This window comes from Myiozetetes cayanensis, unplaced genomic scaffold, assembly GCF_022539395.1.
Source record: "Myiozetetes cayanensis isolate MyiCay16 unplaced genomic scaffold, myiCay2020 scf18, whole genome shotgun sequence".
In the NCBI taxonomy this organism is placed as follows: domain Eukaryota; kingdom Metazoa; phylum Chordata; class Aves; order Passeriformes; family Tyrannidae; genus Myiozetetes; species Myiozetetes cayanensis.
This window is the reverse complement of record NW_026087389.1, coordinates 5,195,891-5,216,301: the sequence shown is the minus strand read 5'-3', so window position 1 is coordinate 5,216,301 and position 20,411 is coordinate 5,195,891. Positions and strand designations below refer to the sequence as shown.

Below are 20,411 nucleotides of genomic sequence, written 5' to 3'. Positions count from 1 at the left end.
AAAAAATCCAAGCACAGGGACATTAACCTCTTACCATATTTGGGAAGTCTAAGGTTTTAAAAGCTGTATACAAGGGCGATAGCACTTTGCCTTTTCTCCAAATGCTCTTTGATGATTGGCATCAAGAATCAGGCAGTGTGGTAGAAAGACCTTGACATGTCCCTCAGTGGCACACAACACCTTGCAGGCATGGATGGCGTTCAGCAAGATTGGCTCTCCATGAATAAAATTCTAACACTTCCACACAGGACTCCTGGTATCAAGCACGTGCCCTCCACCACCTCAGGTGTAACACACAGCCTTCCAACAACAGCCTCAATTCACAGCTCACTCTGAAATATCGTCACTCTGGCAATTAAGCCTGTAAAGCTCAGGGCAGTAACAGTAAAACACGAAGTAAGCAGTACACAGTCTTTAATATTACTGAGGGAAACTCTAAGAGTAGCCTGGTGGAGTTACAGATATGTGGGGATGCTTGTGCGTGCATTTAATGAACTGAGCTAAAAATATGATGTGAAACATATTTTAATGTACAGAAAAAATACAGAAAGAGGTACTGCTCATCCCTAATGAAAACAGATTTTCTGTAACAGGCTGTGTGAGCATAACTTGGAAAACTCTCTGTATCTGCACACAGACCACAGTCAGGCATGCTCAGCACAGGTAATTGTGGACTTGGAGGGATGCTGATGTGCACAATTGCTGATGTGCACAACTGCACCCCACCCATGCATGCGCACCCAGAGTTTTTACAGGCTGACATGCACAACCACTGCTAAAAAGTGGTTGGTCCCTGCTGTAATATGAAATTCTTCCTCAGTGCATTCACAACAGTCCTAAAGTTAAGACCTCCTTATATTTAGAGAGCCAAGACAAAGCAAAGTTAAATAAAGCTCATATAACAGTGTGTGTACATGTGGGGGCTGTATGTGCTAATAATGGAATTATCATCAGTAAAGCCTCTGAAGAGCTAACACTATTTTCTAGTGTTCCTAGAGGTACACAGAAATGCTTGTTACAATTATCTCTTCTTTTTAATGTTTATCAATTAGCACCAGGAGATATATTTACCATAAATCACATGCATTAAAGGTTTGGTCAGTGATCTGGCACATTTGGAGAAGTATGGAGTAAAAAATTTTCATGAAGCACTTGTAAAGACTTGACTTAGAAAGGCTGATACAGTTGTGGGTGATGGAGAACATACAATAATGCAGAGTTTTAGCCTCGGGGCCTTACTCTGTCTGTATATTCAGTGAAGGAAGATGAGCATTCAAAGTGCCATTTAAAGGATTATATCAGGGCTACAGGTAGCCCTTGTGGATGTCCCTCAGTACAGGGCTCTAATTAAATCCCACTACTCAATTCAGAGCCCAGATTCATCTCCTGAGCAGAACATCTGCTCGCGCTGCACTGCAGCGAGCACGACCCAACTTGTGATGTGTGAGCAACACTCTGCTCTGAGAATGAATAATGGATCTGTGCAGGATCATGTAAGTGAAGAACTAGGGAAGGTGATGTTGTCAAGATGTAAACTGTAGAGAGACAAGAGCACCCAGGGGAACGTGTGCTGAATTGTTTCTGGGGACGAGCAGAGACTGCAGAACAGTGTAACAGGAGCTTAAGCCCAAGAGGAAAGGAAGAAAATGGAGAAAGAGACCAAGAATGATTAGGAAGCAGAGCTAGAGGAGTCCCAGGGGTGAGTTACCTGGTGACACCTCCTGCCCTTGTAGTGCTGAGGGAAGCAGCAGAGGGTGATTTATTATAAAAACATTGGTTATAGGGAAAAATAGAGCAAAATAGGTGTGCCCAAACTGGTGACTACTGCAAATCCAGCACACCAGGATAAAAATGGGGTGGGAAAGACTGTACTGAATACTGAACTCTTGAATGTCATTGTGAATATTTAAGATGTGTCTACTGACAGATTTACATGACCCCTTCTATTATCAATGCAAAAGCGCCAGTGAAATCTGAAATAGGAGCCACATAAAAGGTTTGAGAGACAAGGAAATAGTTTTATATGGGCATGTCGGTGACCATGTACAGTAGAGAAAAACTCATGAATAGGCAAAAAATGGAACATGGAGTTGTTACATTTGCAGCTCTTTTGATGAATGGGTGCAGATACCAAATAAATTTGTAAAATTGATGCAGGAAACCAGGTTTAAAATATTTATTAATACAGTGTGTAATGTATGTGAAATGTATGGCAACCCAATAGCAAAAGGGACATAAAATACTACGGGTATTTTTCTGGGTCATTTGAACATCATGAATTTGCTTATGATTAGAAATGCTCCTGAAGGAATAGGAGCTCCTATTCCCCAGAAAATAAGTGTGCAAGCAGCCTATATTGTAGTTGTCCCATTTATGGGCCTCTTTAATGTTCCTTTGAAGCCCTTTGTGTTTCATCTGTCAGAACAAGTGCAGAACAGATGATGGACAATTGTTCTGATCTGGTTTGGCAGTATTTATGTTCCAGGTTTGTACATGTTTAAGGGCCATTTAACAGTGAATCTGGGATGCTCCCAGGGTCTCTCAGATGCCTGGGAGATTCATCCTTAGCTTGAAGCCAAAGAACAAAGAAGTTTTGGAGAAGGTGTGGTTGGCAGCGGAAATCAAAGAACTGGGGAATGTGCATGACAACTTTGACATTTCCTGGCTTGTTCTGCCCTGTTTCAGTGACTCTGGACAAGGTTCTGCAAGGCAGGCTGTCAGGGGGTGATGGAATAAATAAAACTGTGAGTGTGTACTTGTGAAGGTATTTCATAGCATCAGCTAGAGAGAGAACGTCAGAACTGATGTGATTTGACTATAAAGAGAATACAGATGGAGATTTGCTCTGGATAAGAGCAGAAAGAAATGGAAATTCAAGACCTGCAAAGGGATATGGAAGTCCCAGCATATGATTTATGTTAGGCATATGTGTCCTAAATAGCTTGGTGATTCTTTACAGTGGGTTACTATTTTCAGATGACTAGAAGAATGACCTCTGGGACACTGGGACCATCTTTGGGAATTTAAAAACAGGCATACTGGGTCAGGTCAGGAATCCAGTATCCTGTCTTCAGTAGCAGTTGCAGCACATGCTAAGGCAGAGTACAGGAGTGATAAACCAATAGGGAGAATTTCCCCCTGGACCTTCCCAGTTTTCAGTAGTTTGTGATTCAGGGATTGTGTTTAATAACCCTTAAAGGAATTTTCTTCCATTTGTTTTTCTAACCACTTTGTGAGCTCCCAGAAAACTTTCAGCTCATGTGCCTTGTGTGACTCTTATTTATTTGACCCTTCCATGCGTGTTCTGTCGTAACTCCTGGATTTGTTGCTGGAAGACACAGCGAAAATTCATATTTTCCTGACATGGATCAGTACCCTGATTACACATTGACTCAAGCACACCTCTTGTTCAGCACTCCTCAATAATATTCTTTTCCAGAAAGTCAGTCTTACTTTGGTTAGAAATTTGGCTTAAATTTTGTTCTTAACTGACATTGGTCACCACCAGTTTAAAATTTACATTTTGGGCAAACCTGATCTCCTCACTGGGGGCTCTGGGGGTTGCATCAATGAGTTGTTGTTGACTTTTTTGGTTCTCTTCTATTCACTTTATATTGCTATTTTACTGAGTTTTTTTAAAAAGTATTTATTGGCTTCATTATGAATATGTTTCCTTTAAATCAACAACCAAAAGTGTCTGGGGGGGGGGTTAGCTTAAGCATTCATTTTAAACCTGAATTTCTTCAAGGAGCTTCCATGCAGTTTTGCACTTTTCTATTTTGCTTTGTTCTGATTCCCAAGTGTTTACTCTCCCTCTCTTGAGGATCAGAAACAAAGCCATAAAACCAAGAGCAGTTGACTGGAAAGCCGTTTGTCAGACAACTGGCCAGAGGGGAGCAGAGCCATCATCACTCCATCATGCTGATGACCATCTGATGAAATTCACAGCAGGATAAAAAGAATTTCTTACTGAGTGAGGGTCAGTGAGTGAGCAACAGCAGCTAAGAGCTTGTTTGTCTCGGGCATTGATCAGTGCACATTTTCAATCATCTCAAATATCATCCCTTTTGAAGCAGTCACAGTTAGGAATTTATTTAGGACACAAAACCTCCCACATAAACAAGGATTAATCTTGGAAGAAAACTCACAGAGACAGCAGCTTTGTGCCATTTCTTTTGTTTGTATAATTAATGTTCAACATTAAGTGTTCACTCAGCTGACACGTGCATGGCACCAGCAAAGTAAATTCACTCAAATGCAAACAGTTTCTCTTGAATTGTTTTTGGAGCTATACGGTACATTTGTTCAGCTCCTTGGTAATACTCTAAAAGCTAATTACTTACAAGTATGCAAATATACATCAAGAATGCCAGTTGGGGTTTTTTGATGCTTTGGGTTGAAAGAGCCCAAGAAGAGAGAACCATGACTTTGCTGAATTACTGACAGTGCTGTGGTTTTTTATTGTCCTGTTGTAACTCTCTGCACTAGCTTTTCTGTTGTCAGTCTCTACAATACTTTCTTTATCCAGCCTAGTTTTAAAAAGAATTGGAATCAACACTTCAAGTTCATGCAAATTTTCAGCTGAAACAAGTCAACAAAGCAGTGATAGTGGGGAGGAGGCCACGGATGCCCAGGAGATTTGATATGTTCAGAAAGCAGCAATCGGTGGAATATTTATACACAAAAATAACAGACCCACAGACAGCTTACCAACATCAGCTGGGGATGACAGGATTGCTGCAGTGAAAACAGGAATGAAGAAAGCAGGAAAAGAGAATGGGAAACCTGGGGTGACTCTGTCCTGTTGTGCCTCTTCCCAGCCTTGAGCTCAACTTTGCCCCTTGCAGGTCTTCAGCAGGAGAATGGGAATGAGAGTTATTTCTGGATGCCACACTGCTGGTACTCCATGAGGCTGTTCCCTGAGCATAACCAGTGAGCAGGAGGACAAAGCTGAAGCCTTCCAGATCTAGCCTGAAACTTAGATTTTTCAATGATAAATCTATGCACTTAACACTTAGAGCAGACAATGTCCAGTAACTTATCAAAGACAGATAATTAATAATAATAATAGTAATAGTAGCAGGAGTAGTAGTAGTGATAGTAATAATAATAGTAATAATTATAAATTCATTGACTTTATACAAGGGAACTCTTGGTTCACGTTTTTAAGGGAGCACAGTCAAAACTTGTGCCCAGCAACCTCAGTATCCTCTGACATGACAATTATTTAGGGTCTAATGCTGTCTCACTGAGTTGGAAAATTTCTCACAAGACCATCTCCTGGTCTGAGAAAGTCCTGCCATTAGATTTCTGTTCCAGCATCATTAATTCACTAGTCTGTCTCTCAGCAGGAACCTGTGCTTGCATATCAATCCCTCAGAATGGTCTTTTAGTCTAAAATTCTGGTTCCAGCATGGCTGAATACTGTTTACTGATGGGAGAAAAACCCTGATCCTGAAAGTATTAACATATATATTCAGGTATTGGAGATGTGATTTGTCCCACAGAGAGAATTATGATTTCTAAATAAGGGCTGCAGTGTATGAGACTGTGAGAAGGCGATTGCAATACCAAAGGAGGCAAAGAAATAAATGAACTTTCCTAATAATTTCAGTAACTTGACTTGTTTGATAGAGTGTTTAAATTATTGTAATTTATTTAGATGAAATTCAGGTATTTTTCTAGGAAGACTAATTTATCACAAAGACTAATTTATCAGAAAAGAATTTTTGTGACGCTTTCTGTGGGTTTCTTTCTTTTAGTGGTGATTGAAATAAAACCCACGTCCTAAAGCTATTATTGTAGCAACATGGATTTTCTGGCTGCATTACTTGTTCACAGATGGTTAGCCTTTGACATGGCAATGAGATTGTTCACTTCTGCAAGATGTTAGCACAGATCAATAAGAAAACTGTCTTACAGGGAGAACACCTGTTTGTCAACCAAGCCTGCCTTAAAGGTATTTCTGATATTACATTTCTGTTTGTTCAGTGGAAAGTCAGTAGTTTTCCTGGCTGCAGGGTTAAATTCCCTCTTTTTTAGTATACTTTGGTAGGAAAAGGCTCACAATGGAAAAGCAGGGAAACCCACACCTTCTCAGAGCCAGATATCTTGGCAGGTTGGGCTGAAAACTCTCTTCCCCTTATTCCATTTTGGGTCATAGGTATTGCAAGTGCTATTTCGGTTTTCTTGCAAGAGAAAACACATCTTTCAAGTTTTAAAATAAATATTTGGCAATGGCTCTATCCAGGTTGGGGCTTAAAAGAAACAAGGCCTCCAGCGATTTACCAGTGATAGTAAAATATTTGTTACAACAGATGTCGCTGAAGTCCAACACTCATAATAAGAAGGATCAGAAAAATTTGCAGGCCCAGGAAATAATATGAATGGAAAAATCTGAGCTAATATATCTGGGGAAAAGAAGCATTCAAGTATTAATGCTAGAAAATCTCCAGTTGCTACAGCAGGGATGAAAAAAAAAGGAAAGCTATGGCATTTTCCCCAAGCCCAGGAGGTAATAGTCTCTGTCCTTGTTGGGAACACTGCTGGAAAGCACAGAGAGCCATTTCAATTAGATATGGCATTCCTCTTCCATCTCAGGCTGTTGGCTGGATTTTCTATTGCATAGCATCTGTCCCTGTTTCTACCCCTTTTTTCCATTCCTTGTCTACTTCCACAGTGCCTGTGTGTCTAAGCAGGGATAAATACCAAGGTATCTGGTAGTTTACACACTGATGCTTAAATATTCTTGAAACCTGATTAACTTGTGTTTGTTGTCTATGGTTTAGTTAACAGTACTGAAAAGCAGAGTGTAGAGAAAGGCTGGATTGGGAAAATAGGACAGATTTCCTCTCAAATGGAGATAATAATACTCATCAACTTAAGCACTCAGAATTTTTATCACTGTTAATAATAGTGTCATTGTTACACTACTAAGTGGAATTTTAAAAACATCAGTGTTGTCAATATGCTGAGATCTGTGGACACCATTAAGGTGAAGGAGGCAGGATTATGAGGAAAGATGAGGAGAAACAGCAAATGCACAGCTTGTCTAAGTGGTGATGATGATGATAGGGGATGTGATGACCATCTGAAACATATCTGACATCTGTAACCGTGGAACAGGGAATAGTTGTGTTCAGTTGGTCAGAGCATTACAATTAGGGTTAATGAGGAAAGCTGAGCAAAAGAAAACAGAACATTCTTGTGATGTTCAGCTCAATGGCAGATCACATCAAACGATGGAATGGTACCTTCAAAGGATCCCCTGATGCACCAGCAGAAGTCCAATTGCTTAAATAATGGGAAAATAAATTGAGCAAGATGCTCATGAGTGTGTGGAGGAAAACATTTCAATACTGGGAAAGAACTGGGCAAGATGGCCTCTTCTGCTTGTAATTACCAGCACACTGTTAGAAAGAGTTGGCAGAGAGGTCCTATTTCTAGTTTGCAGGCTTTTCTAATTATTTTTTTTTTTATTATTTGTAATGAAAGGCCAGTTTATAATGAACACTACCCAAAACCTTCCAGACTGGAAATGCAGGCAGCTGAGCTGAGGGTTCAGAGCACTAGGGTAGTTTCTCTGGTGAGGCTCACCTGCAGCTGCACACCTTGGATGAACCCCGTGGGGTGGCACTTAAACATGAGCCCTCTGAAGCAAAACCTTTGGGGTTGAGTGATTTGTTGTTTTTCCAGCAAGCTCAAAAGTGGACAAAGCTGGACATGAATCAGGACAAGTCTATGAAGAGTGGAGGGAAGGAGAACTGTTTTCATGCAGTGCTGGGATTAGCACAGCATCTGCAGCACATCAGACTGGCTGCTTCTCCTCGGAAGCTCCAGTGTGTGGGTCAGGACATGTACATGTGTCTTTTTCTGTTTGCGTGGTTGCTTTGAAATGTATCACTTGGTTTATTTTGGACTAAAAGTTGAATTTATTTTTATCTTAATATGAAATGGTTCCTTTGTGATCATAAGAGACTTCATCCTTCAAGATACTTTCCCCTTTTTGATGGGGATGGGAGCACAGCATAAAGTTTATTGGCTCTAGTGCTATATAGGAAAGAAACTGGAAATCACTGACTACAAGTAGTTGCATTACATGAATTATAACTCACCCTGAAACAGGGATTTTGTCTTAAATTGAAATTTGTTGATGTTGGCCAATGAAGTGTCCCTTTTCTTCATCTAAAAGGTTTTAGTTTTTTTTAAAAAATCTGTTTTAAAAGCAACTCTTAATTGAAAAATCTGATTCCAAATTCTCAGAGATAGTGTTTGGATTAATACTGATCATCACTAAGGGTAAACAGGGCAGAGAAAAATAAATGTGTTTTCTGCCTGGCCTCTTGGGTTCTGCTTAACTGCAGAGCTCCCTGCATACTGCTACTGTTTAGCTAATAAAAAATAAATTAATATGAATTTCAAGCCAATGCTGTAATGTGTCACATGTTGCTTTCAAAGTAGGAAATTATTTGCTCACTAGATTTCATGTATTTCCACTCAAGTATGCAGCCCTTTTTATTCACATTATAAGGCAACAGAGTGAACTGAATTGCACATGTATTCAAAGGAGCAGTACAAATCTGAACAGGAGCCAGGTGATCAATTATTAGGAGGTAGTTACTGCATTGTGTTGTTCACTAGGAGCTTCCAGAGAGAAGAGAAAGAAATTGTTAGAGAGAGAAACATTCAGTGCAGTTACAAAAAAAGTAAAGGGAGAAAGATTGGGGAACCAGAATAAGTCAGGGTTACAATTATATGCAGGGAGCTGGAGTGGAAAGACAGAGCAAATCAAGGTGACAGGAAATAAAATATTGCCCATCAACAGAAACAGGGAGGAGAGACATCAAAACGTGGGGACTCCTGCAAAAGTGACTGAGGGGAAATGTAGGGGAAAGGAGATTTGGGAAATGTTTAAAGTAATATGGAAATAGAGGAAATCAGTCAGGCTTGCTTTATTTGAGATGAAGGTCACCAGAACAAAACAAACAAACAGAAGAAAATAAAAGGAACCAAAGGTTATCATGAAATAAAATATTGCCATTGTCCTCTCCCTTAAATTTCAGTGAGGAGAAGGCAACCACCGTTCCACTCAGGCTTCCCACAGAAGTGGCTGCACTGATGAGTTAAATTTTGAGAACAGTACGGTCCAAATCCCACGTCATCCTCTGCTTCCCCCCATCTCCCTCAGCAGTGGTTTGGTCCTTACCAGAGGTAAAACAGCTCAGTCATGCTTAGGTTGGAATAGAATAGATCATTTTGAGAGAGGATTTTTTAACTTGTTAATTCGTAACCACAGTATAGTAGTCTGAAAGTTAAAATATTGCTGTTCCCATACCCTGTCCCTAACATTTACTGAAGTGTTTGACTGCGTTGGAAGCTAAATAAGGTTCAGTAATGAGTGTGCTATAAATTCCTTAGGCTGGAGACTACCAGGTTCTTCTGCTATGGATAATGTATGCAGTGTAAAATGCTTTCCATGCAAAAACAACTGATTGCTTCTGTGCCTTTGGATCCATCCTCTGTCCTTCTGTACCATTGCGCAGCCAGCTCCTGGCAAAGGAATCCCTTTGTACTCCAATGCAGGACCAGCTGCTGGTGGTCACGGTGTGAATGACTCTAGAAATATATGGGGTGGGATAATGGGCTCACTTGTCCAAGGAAAAATGACTGGGAAATGATTGCTTGGCATTGCTCAGCTGCTGCAGAGGACAGGATTTACTGCTGCTGCTCGGAGCACTCAGCACCTTACAGTGACATTTGCTTACATGTGCTGTAACTTACAGTCCTTTGTTTTCCTTTTCGTGGATTTTGTAAGATGTGGTCAACCCCACTGATGAAAATGTTGCTGCCACTACAGCAAGGCAAATCATCTGTAAGAGATCCCAGTCAAAACACCTCCACTTTGATGCCACCCCAACATCTCAGTTTTATGCATTGGCCAAATTCGTTTAGAACGGTTCCTTCTTGTCATTTTATTTATTGCCATTCTTTGGCAGATTAATGCAGCGTCTGCACTGGTTATAATTCTCTCTATCAGTCTGTCTACAGTGTCTCTGCAATCCCAGCTCTTCATCACTGTACATTCTTTATGGATCACATTACTTTCACCACTCCTTATCTAACCACTTCATAAAAACCACCTCACACATTTATAAAGCATGACAAGAGCATTACCATAAACTATGTTACTGTGCTCAGTAAACACATCATAGGCTCTCCATAGGCTAATCACCTTAGTGGATAAAATTACCTGGGGATGAATTTATCTGCAGCCATCATACCAAAGGATGAGCTGTATAGAACAACACTCTTCTGCTTTCCCACAAGAATTTAAGATCCCTGTGTCATTTTGCCATGACTGAAAGGCTGGATTTGAAAGTTGGTTGTTGCCAGGCGTCTCTGTAATCAGTGGATTAATTTATGAATATTTAAAAGAAATCCTAAAAGTGTGAGATTTTCATGTGTCATCTGAAAAAAAATGAAGGGTGTGTGTTATGAGTGTAATAAGCAATTTTGTGCCTCTTTTGAGGTTGATGGGAAAATTAATGCAGTTTCCCAGTTTGAAGAGTAGTCTGAAAATAAAGGCATTTAATGAAAGCATTAGTGAGTTTTAGAGATCTGTAAACATTAATGTGCTTGGGGAAAGCCTGTTGGGCAAAAGCAAAGCTCAGGCAGGACCAAACAGTGCTTGCATAGTTGACATAGAATAATTTCTAAATCCTTTCTTAGTAGCTACTTCTCATGCCCATTTCTGTAGTAATTTCTCGTCAGCAGCTGTGACTAAATCACTTCTTTCTTATCGACTTAATTATTCCATCCAAAGAGAGACTTGTCCTGTCCTTCTTTCATTGTGTGTCTTTTCTGAGACTCATTTAACTTAACTTCAGTTCTTCTGATGCCTTTTGCTGGCAGCATTTAAAAGAACAACATTTTGAGGCCACAAGAACAATATTCTGTGGCTCACTCAAATTTCATTGTTAGGCTGTTTTCAGGTTTAATTCCACTTTGGATTTTCACTGTTCTCTGGCAAGGAACTAGAGATGTCAATATTGGAAATGTTCATTTCTGTTCAGCAGCAGAAATGTTCATTTCTCCACAGCTTTGATACCTAGAAAATTTGTTCTGGGCAAGAACTGTGCAGCTGCAAAGCAATGATCAGAATAGCACAGCAGGTCTTTTTAATCTCTAGTTTATACTGCTGCCTGCAGTTTAAGTTATAGGAGGAGCACTGCTTGAATGCAGACATATTACATCTATTTTGTCCAAACTTTTTTTTTAATCTTCTCTGACATGTCAAATATTAAATTTTCCAAACCACCCAAGTGACTGAGAGCAAGATTTTTTAAAAGATACTTACAGTTTTTATGCTCCACCATGCTAGCATACATCATTTAGATCAAGACATCCTATTTACAAGTGATATAGACCTCTAGGAGTGTCGTATCTCACTGAAGTCCATTAAATTTAGAATCATAATGCTTATTACTTTTTGATATGGGACTTATTTCTCAAAAATAACATTCTTCTCTTTTTGAATTAAGTCCTGCCTCTTCATACACATCTCTTAATGGCATTCCAGAGCTGTAAATCCCACCAAGACTTCTAATTTCTACCCTCCATTTCTCAGAGTTGCTGCAAGTTGATCTCCCTTTGAAGCAAAAAAAAAAATCTCATTAAAAGACTGAAGAGCCCCACTAAGAGAACATTGGATTCTCTCCTGCCTCGTGAGTTACATATCTGCTTTTTGTGGTTCATCAACACAAGAATGCTGATAGCACTTATTACAGTCCACTTGCCACGGTCCCTGTGACAAAAAAAAGCCATCAGAGCCGCGGGGCGTGGGATGGCCCTGGCAGGGAGCTCTGTCAGGGACAGGGGATGCACACAACAGGTGAGGTTTCCTCGTGCATCCTGTCATTGTTGTGTACGCTGTGCACGTGCAAAGCCGTGATTAAAACAACCCCGAACTCTGCTTCAGTAACAGCCAGGAGCAAGCTCCTCATCAGCATTCCTGCCCAGCCCCTCTTGCCCTGTTGTCCCCTCGCCTTCCTCCGCTGCCGTAGGAGCTGCAAAGTGCCAGAGGCAGGAGCTGCTTTGAGGCTGCCTTGTTGTTCTGGATACCCATTTTTCCTTTGATTCATCTGGAAGAGATTTTTTTTTTTTAATTTTTTTTTTTTTTAAATATGCATAAGAATAAGGTCCTGTGCAAATTCCTCAGGAGATCAATTTGCAAGGCTCTTTAGTAGAAAAATCTATCCTCTGGTGTGTATATTGGTTTGATATGGAAATCCACCAGCCAGCCCTAGATCCAGTCACATCCCGTACGTTGGCATGCCCTGGGTTTTCTTTGTGAATTCAGTCCATCCCATTTCTTCTTTACAAAAAACCCAGTATTTTTAATTTCTGTGAATCAACCAGTTCATGAGGATGAGAGTCTATTCTCGGTGTAAGTATAAGAATCTGTAAATCTCTCAGATAAAAAGCCTCCTGTGGCTGATGGCAGAGAGCATTAGTAGAAAATTTTAAAAGACTACAAATCCATGTGCTAATTAGAGCTTTGCATATCCCTGCTTCCCCTATTATACTGAATGGGAAATAAAATAAAAAGGAAAAAAAAATGAAAAAATTCAACTGAAATATTAAAATTCTTCTGAACAAAATATTTTAAAGATACTGTTTTCTTCTAGAAGTTCTTTTGGTATGAACTTCTGTAGAAAAGCCTGATTTCATGAAAATGGTCTTTTCTGTCAAAGCTGCTCTTAGGAACTTAACTCACAGCACAATAAACAACCAGAGATGCCTGTGCTGAATGCACATTGCCCCCCTTAGCTCATCAATTCTGACTCCAAAACGAGAACTTTGGCTTCGTATGAAATGAATTTCCAGGTGTAACTGGCCTGCCTTGTCCAGTCCTTCTCCAGACTGACCATGGGTGCAATAACATCACTGTCTTACTGGAAACAGGGGTGTTGCACCAAAGATATGGAAATTGGGGCCTGAACCTACAGGATATTGCACCATCCACCTGGAGGGAGCCCTGTGGGCTCTCAGCTGAGCTGTGACCTCCATGAGTCACTCTTTTAAGGGACCTAAACATCAGAAGAACCTCAATATGGTTTTGAAGTTTAACACAAGGTGCATTTCCCAGAGAAAACAAATTTCAGTAGTCACTGTCCTCGGGGAACTACTTGTTCTGGTCTTTTGTAAAAAACCAGCAGCTTCTTTAGAGGAGATACCCTGTGTCTCCAGAACCCTTTCATAGCAACAACATTTGAGAAAATAATTTCCCAGACTAAAACTTAATGACCCACAGTGGGAGTCACGTTGTTGCTGTTGCATAGTCTTCCCAAAATGAAAATAATATATATCTTGCATAATGAACAATGAAAATACTGAATATTAATGAAAATATAAATAGAAATTTAGGAAACAGACCACTGCAGTCTATTCTGATCCACTGGGGGGAAAAAAATCCCATATATAACCAGGAAGCTTGCAGAGAATGTGTGGAGCGTCACAAATTCTCACAGTTAAGGTAATTCCATACATAATGAGTATCCCATTAATCTATTTCTATCAGTTATCATCATGGGAAAGAATTAAGTTTGGTGCAATGCTAACATGCATTACTGAAGTCAGTTTTTTGGGTGATACCTTTGTGTTACATCAAGTTCACGGGCCAAATTCAGCTGTTTTGTGGCTTCATTGGAACTCTGGGCACTCTGGAGGGTGAGGTGCAGTTAGCCTTGACCTCATAAAGACAGATGAAAACCAGAACCCCTCTCTGATTGCTCTGCCAATGCATCCTGTAAGCTCGATCCTTTTCCTTCTGAAGCAGACACAGAAAGTCAGTGGATTATATGTAAAAGAAAAATTGGAGTGTAATTGCACTGTGGCTATGAGGAGTCTTTTATTTGTTCACTTATGAAGCAGCTTGTGGAGTAGCATGGGACTTTGTTTTTCCATTTGTTACATATTCCTGTCAGAAGCAAAAATGTTATTTTGTAAGTACCATAGTAGTGGCTTATTATTTCTTAAAGTAAAGTATAGTATTTTCCCCTGTGCACAGTGTAGTCTGTAGTTCTGGCACATTAGCTGGCATAAACATTTTGATTAAGGCTTATGAATGTATTAATTACACCTGGGAAGTTTCCAAAGCTTATTCAAACTGAAAACTCTTTAAACTGCAGCCCCCAAACCTGAATTCTTTATAGTAAATGTACCAATGGCTGTCACAGAGTTGTTTTTTCTTTCTCTCCGATGTTTATACAAAGACACGAGGTGGCAAGGGGGCAAATTCTTTTACCCATTAGTTTCTGTAAGCACTTCTTCAGAAAGTCTGGAAGTGTCTGAAGAATTTTTACCCTCACGCTGTTCAACGTTTGCTTGAAGTCTACAGAACTTCAATTCCCTTTTAAATTGACTCTGATCCCCTACTTCTGGCAGCATCTGCATATACTTAGACATTTATAAGAATAGCATATGGGTGTATGACCTTAACACGGTGGTAGCACTGGCACATAGACTAGGCTAGCTGAAGCTTTATAAATAAATACAGTGATCATAAACCAGCTATGGTCCTAATGAACTGTCTGGAAGTGTTGATAAAAATATGATTTCTTTTGCTTGTATTCCCATAGTGTAGCAGAGTCAGAATTGGCCAGCAAAGCCTATGAAGTTGTTTGGGCATCTCTACTGTTTTGCAAGTAATGTGAGTAAGTTCTTACAACAACCTTCATCTGGACTAGGCTGTGAGGTGCATTGACAACGAGCCAGAAGCCAACAGTAACAGAGGATCTGAATTCTAAAATCACTGGGCGTATGACCCCGAAAACAAAGGCATATCTTATCTACCAACCTCCTGTGCCACTGCCAAACAGCGCCAGAAGTCTCACCTCGGCGCTGCTTTGCTCATGCATTCATGCACACACACATTCATTACGATTGACCTGCCCTAGGAAGGTCCATTAAGTGGAACTCATTTCAAGCACAGATGGTCCTGAATAGCTTAATGTCTGTCTGGTGGCCAGAATAAGTGAATTCTTGATGGCCTTAGACTTCTGATCACATACATGCAGCCAAGGAGGAAATGAAAACATGTTTATCATTTTGATAAACAACCTCTCTCATTGCTGCAGGATGCTCCATGTAACTCAGCAGAGTCAAATACTATTAAATTGTCATCACTGTCAAAGACAGAACGTATAAGTTTTGCTACCTGAGTCATAGTTAATGACTTCCACAATGTATAACACAAATCAGTAGTGCTGTTTGCCTTTTTTATGTTTGTTTACTGATAAGTTCAGGCTTGGCTAGAATACACAGGCAAGTTATAATTTTGAAGTGCAAAATATGCTTTTATTATTACCCCTCAGCTAGAGATATAAAAAACAGAGATGACTAGAAGATGGCTTTTTGGCTTCTGCCAGGCATGTACTCAGACCTTATAGGTGATTAGATATTTTAAATCACAGCCTCCCACAGCAGGCTCATACTTATGATAAAATATTTCACTCTGTAGTGTGTAAACTCAAGGTGGCTTTATAACAGAGACAAAAAAGAACACAGTTTCAGGAGTTTAGTGCCTCCAATTAGAACAAAACCATTAGCAGGGGTAACAAATGGTTGTCCCTGTTTTACAATTAGAATGATGTATTATTACCACAATTTTGTATTTTAAGCCTATGCAGAACAAAGATTTCTGGAAGCCCTGGAAATACAAGCAGAGTTGTGATGATGCAGATAGTTGCCATCTGCAACATTCCAGAATCCTTCCTGGCAGCCAGTTCTGTCCCTCTTGCTTTGGTAGGTGTCACGTTTTCTTCATGCAAAGTTGAGGGCATCCTGTGCACTGAGTGCTCAGAAAGGATCAGCTGTTCTTACTATCAAGTCCTGCTAACGTTTGGTGTGAGGAGGATATAAGTCATGTAAGGACATTTTCATTCATCTCTGAAGCTTCTTGAAGGAAGATCAAAGCTCTTCCTGATCTGTAATTTCCTACTCCATTTCTAATATTTTTCTGATTTTCTTGGGGCAGGAGGGAATTATTAAAAAAAAAAAAAAGATATTTTTCTTGTCAGGTGGATAAAGCAGCCACTTCATGGAATGTAACTGTCAACAAAACATTTAGAAGACACTTACTTAGAGGATTTTAGGCCCTTTCCTCTCCTTTTAAGTTCAACAGCAAATCCCTTATTGACTTGAATGAGTTGGATGAGGCTGTTACTGTGGAATCAAAGCTAGAAGCTACCATAGCTCAATAGATCATAAACTTAAAAAAAAAAAAAAAAAAAGACATTTCTGGGTTTTGTGGCAAGGATTCAGACTTTTGCAGCATTCACAGCCTATCAGGTCAATAATAATTCACTTTTTTTTTGAGGACTCCCAGCACTGTAATAGCTCTCCAGTTCTTCTCATAATCCAGATGAACCACTGAGAAAAAAATAACCCAAACACTGGCTCAGGAGCTCAAGTCCTCAGCTATTGGTATTAGAGCATTTCTTGGTGCTCTCCTTCCCCTCCTCCCAAAGAAGAAGTAGGAAATAAAAAATTAAAATCACAGAATAAAGAGGTACTTTGCCTGTACCTCTGAACACCTTAAATGTTTTTCGGTAGAAACTGAAGACTGATTCATGTTCCTCTCCCCACTCTAATTAGTTTCCTCATTTATACAGTTGAAATAGAGCTCTAAGTTGAATGTCCCACCCCCAGTATATTTGTGGTCTACACATTCCTGTGCATTATGTAGTCAAGGGTGTGCTTTTTCAATAAGGTTTTTTCCTACCCTCACTGTGTCCATTTGTATCTGTCTGGGTACCTCTATTCCCATTTTGTATGTGGCTTTTTGGAAGTCTGACACGTATATGCATCACTGGTAAAACATATACCAGCAAAACACATTGCATGCAATGCTACCCAGCAGTCACTCATAGGCCAAACATGCCCTAATGGAAAAATCTGATCCCACAAATAAATTTTCCAGGAAAAACAGGGTGTGTAACGTGCAGAACTTTCTCCATGTGAGATGGATTTTTTCTTCTGTGTCAGCGCTGGGAAGGGTCTTTCTATTATCATGATTATTATTATTTGTGCACAGTTATAATCCATGCAGATAAAACTTCCAATTAATGTGCTTAACTGTCTAGCAGTTAAAAAAAAAGGGGGGGGGGCTTCATTGCTTTTATAGTTTCATTATGTTTTGCCCCTCCTAAACAGCTATACACTTTGAGCTAAATTCTTTATTGCTTCAGCAACTTCAGCTTCCACATAACAATTAAAGGTGTTATAAAGCTCCTCCACCACATCCCATTATTTTGAATAGATAACCAAATAAGCAAGACTAGCTCATGTTATTAGCACTCATACAGCAAATTAATAGAGAAAATTAAGCATTTAGGTTATTCACAGATATTTACCACGCAGTCTATGTAGTCTAAAATTAGAAATGCTTATTACTGCGTACATCACAAATCTTTCTCCTCCTAGGGCACGACCATAAGATGGATTAAACCAATGAGGATCTTTTCATTGCTTTCAATATGATTTGGATGGGGGAACAGGGAGTTTATGTGAAGGATTACTTCATAGGAAATGCAAACATTTGGGGCTGGGTTGATTATCACAATTCCTCTCACTCCTAAGAGACACTTCAAAGACCATTTGTCAAATGATGGCTCTCTGAATTGTTGGGATCTCTCTTCTCTGACACCTATTGGCTTTCAAAAAGCTTGTGTCAGCAGGCCAAATGCACTTGATAACTACTAAATGCAGCAGCATGTCTGTCCAGATGACTTAAATATTTACTACATAGTCTCATGCTTGCAGACTCATCAGTGCTGAACCCCATGACCACATAACCCAAGCTCTTTTGCCCTAATGGATGTTCCCACACTTCTGTTCACTGACTCACTTTGGAATGTCAGGGGGTTTAAAATTTATTATGAAGCATTTCCACACTTTTTGTGTGTTCACAGGTAGCTGTTGTACCTCTTCATGCTCCAGGTACACCTTATGACACATCACCACATGACCTTAACATTCAGGGAAGAGATTTGTCACTGCCCGCCTACCCCAGTGCTTCACCACAGCAATGTCACATTTGTAGAATCCCCAGGTAATAGGACTCTCTCCTGAGCTGGGAGATGCCACTGAACTCCCAAACTTCCACCAAAACCCCTTTCTTCACAGCCAGACCTGGATCAGCATCTCCACACTGCTTATCCTCCCACCTGGCTGCAGGGTTCTGTGGTGTTCAAAAGCTCTCAGTATTGTTTCAAAAAGAGTGAAAGTCAAAGACATGAATAATGTGGTGTAGCAAAAGAACTGTACAGTTAGCAATTCATAATGGCGTGAAGAAATAATGCTCTTCTGGAAAAGCTTCTTACACATCCTGCTCTTTAGTGGGCCGTGCATGAGGTTTTGTACTAAGTTTAAACAAATCCTGCCAAATTTATGCTGCAGTTTCATAAAGTAGCCAAATATCTGTGGGGAACAGACTGACACTATTAAACACTCAGTGATTATGAGCTAAATGCAATCTTAACTGAGGAATGGAGAAATTACTTGGGCAGTGCATTAGCCCACTGTGGTGTTTGTCTCCTTGCACTGCAGAGCTGAGGTGAAGGGGAATGGCACACCTGACACAACATTTCTGTGCTCAGCATATGCCACAAACACCAACTATTCATAGACCCAAAGCCACTGCCTATCTGTCTATCACACCTCTGTGTTCTCCATCTAATAAAAGTGTTGCAAATGCTCATAAAGAACAATTAGGGAGAAGACAAATTAAGCCTGGTGATCTTGCACACAATGGGAATGTTTCCTGCCTTAAAACTGCCAATTTAGTGAGTGGAGTAGCAAAGGGAAGTGCTGTTGGACCACACTGTGATTTGAAGAGACTCATTGTCATTCCCTAAGGGCTGAGTATGAGCACAGAATCAAATATTTGGAGAAAAATCTTATTTCTGGATGAATTCCCTCAGTCCCTGTCCTTGTATGAGAGAACATTTATGGAGGAGGCCTCCCTAGTTACAAGCATAAAATCAGTCAACAGTTGTTGCACATTTTCTGTAGTATTTCACCTACATTTCTTCAGGCCCAGACCTTGACACAGTCATTTTCAGGTCGAAAATTATGTGGGTGGCAGAGAAGCTTCTAATATAAGACAGGCAAGGGACATTTATCTACATTTTCTATTGAAAATGAGGCAAAGCAGCACCTGGCTTATTTGGGAGCACAGTAATGGGAGAAATAACATCCTGATCCCACCTGTGTAGGAGCCAGGCAGAGTCACAGGCAGGAACATGCCTGGGTGCTTTGATTAGCCACTGCTGCTCTTCCTAATCAGTGTCAATATTCTCTTTTTTCTTCTTCTCTCTCTCTTTTTTTTTTTTTTCCCAGAAGGAGGAACGTGTGAAGTTATAGCAGCACACAGATGCTGTAATAAGAATCGAATTGAGGAAAGATCACAAACAGTAAAATGCTCCTGTCTACCTGGGAAAGTGGCTGGGACTACAAGAAACAGACCTTCCTGTGTTGATGGCAAGTACCTCCTCCTGTATATATATATTCTCTCTGTACTATCCAGTAGATAGCTGTCAGTCTATCCTTTATGCATAGGAATGTTGTTGTGTTCTTTATTAAACAAAATGGAAAACTCTATAAGGATAAGTATATATTTGGACCACCTTTCTGCTACTTTAGTGCATGGTTCTGTACAGGTGGGTCATGTTAAGATTTAACAAAAAACTGGGAGTATAGTACCCAGTTATAGGTACTTTGATAAGCCCAAGAGATTCTGGGGCAGGATCAAGCCCTTAATAAATAACTGGACAAAATTATCCCTGGTGTCCCTTCATGGGCCCTTGTCACGGTCACATTGATTCATAAATATTTCAAAAGACAACTGCCGTTCATTTTGATTTCATTTGGAAAACTAGTGGCAAAATAAGATAAAGAAATGAATCTTATGTTCTTGCCCTGAAACAAACATTAAAAAAAAGCTGGAAAAAATCTTTGTCTTTTGAAATCAATGGTGCTGTTGCTTGTCACGGGGATTTTTTTTTTTGCTGAAGGAAAAGCACGATGTTATTTGTGTCTGGGTTTCTTATCAGGTGTCTGGGTTTCATATCAGGGTGTTTTCCTCTCTGGGGCTCCTCTGCCATGGCTGCAAGGTGGGGAGGGAAACAGGGCTTGGAAGCGCTTAGCAAAATACAAATCACATAAGAAGATGGGGAGTAAGTGGTACTAATCCCATTAGTTCCCCTTCCCAAAGAAGCTGCTTAGTGTTGCAGAATCCCTCTGTGCAGCAGCTTTGTGGAGTATCTTGTAAAAACCCCTTGCTGTTCTTTATGGTAAATGTCCTGTGCCACTGTTTGTACCAACCCACAGCCCAGAGGTGCTTCCAAGAG

At 40.1% G+C, this 20,411-nt stretch overlaps 1 protein-coding gene across 1 annotated transcript in view; it reads left to right on the top strand.

Annotated features, from left to right (window-relative positions):
- TAFA1 (TAFA chemokine like family member 1) overlaps nt 1-20,411 on the top strand; it is a 212,099-nt gene that overhangs the window by 152,100 nt on the left and 39,588 nt on the right. The window contains exon 3 of the mRNA XM_050312938.1: nt 19,402-19,542. Coding sequence (XP_050168895.1) covers nt 19,402-19,542 — 141 coding nt within the window. The remainder of the gene's footprint in view (nt 1-19,401; nt 19,543-20,411) is intronic.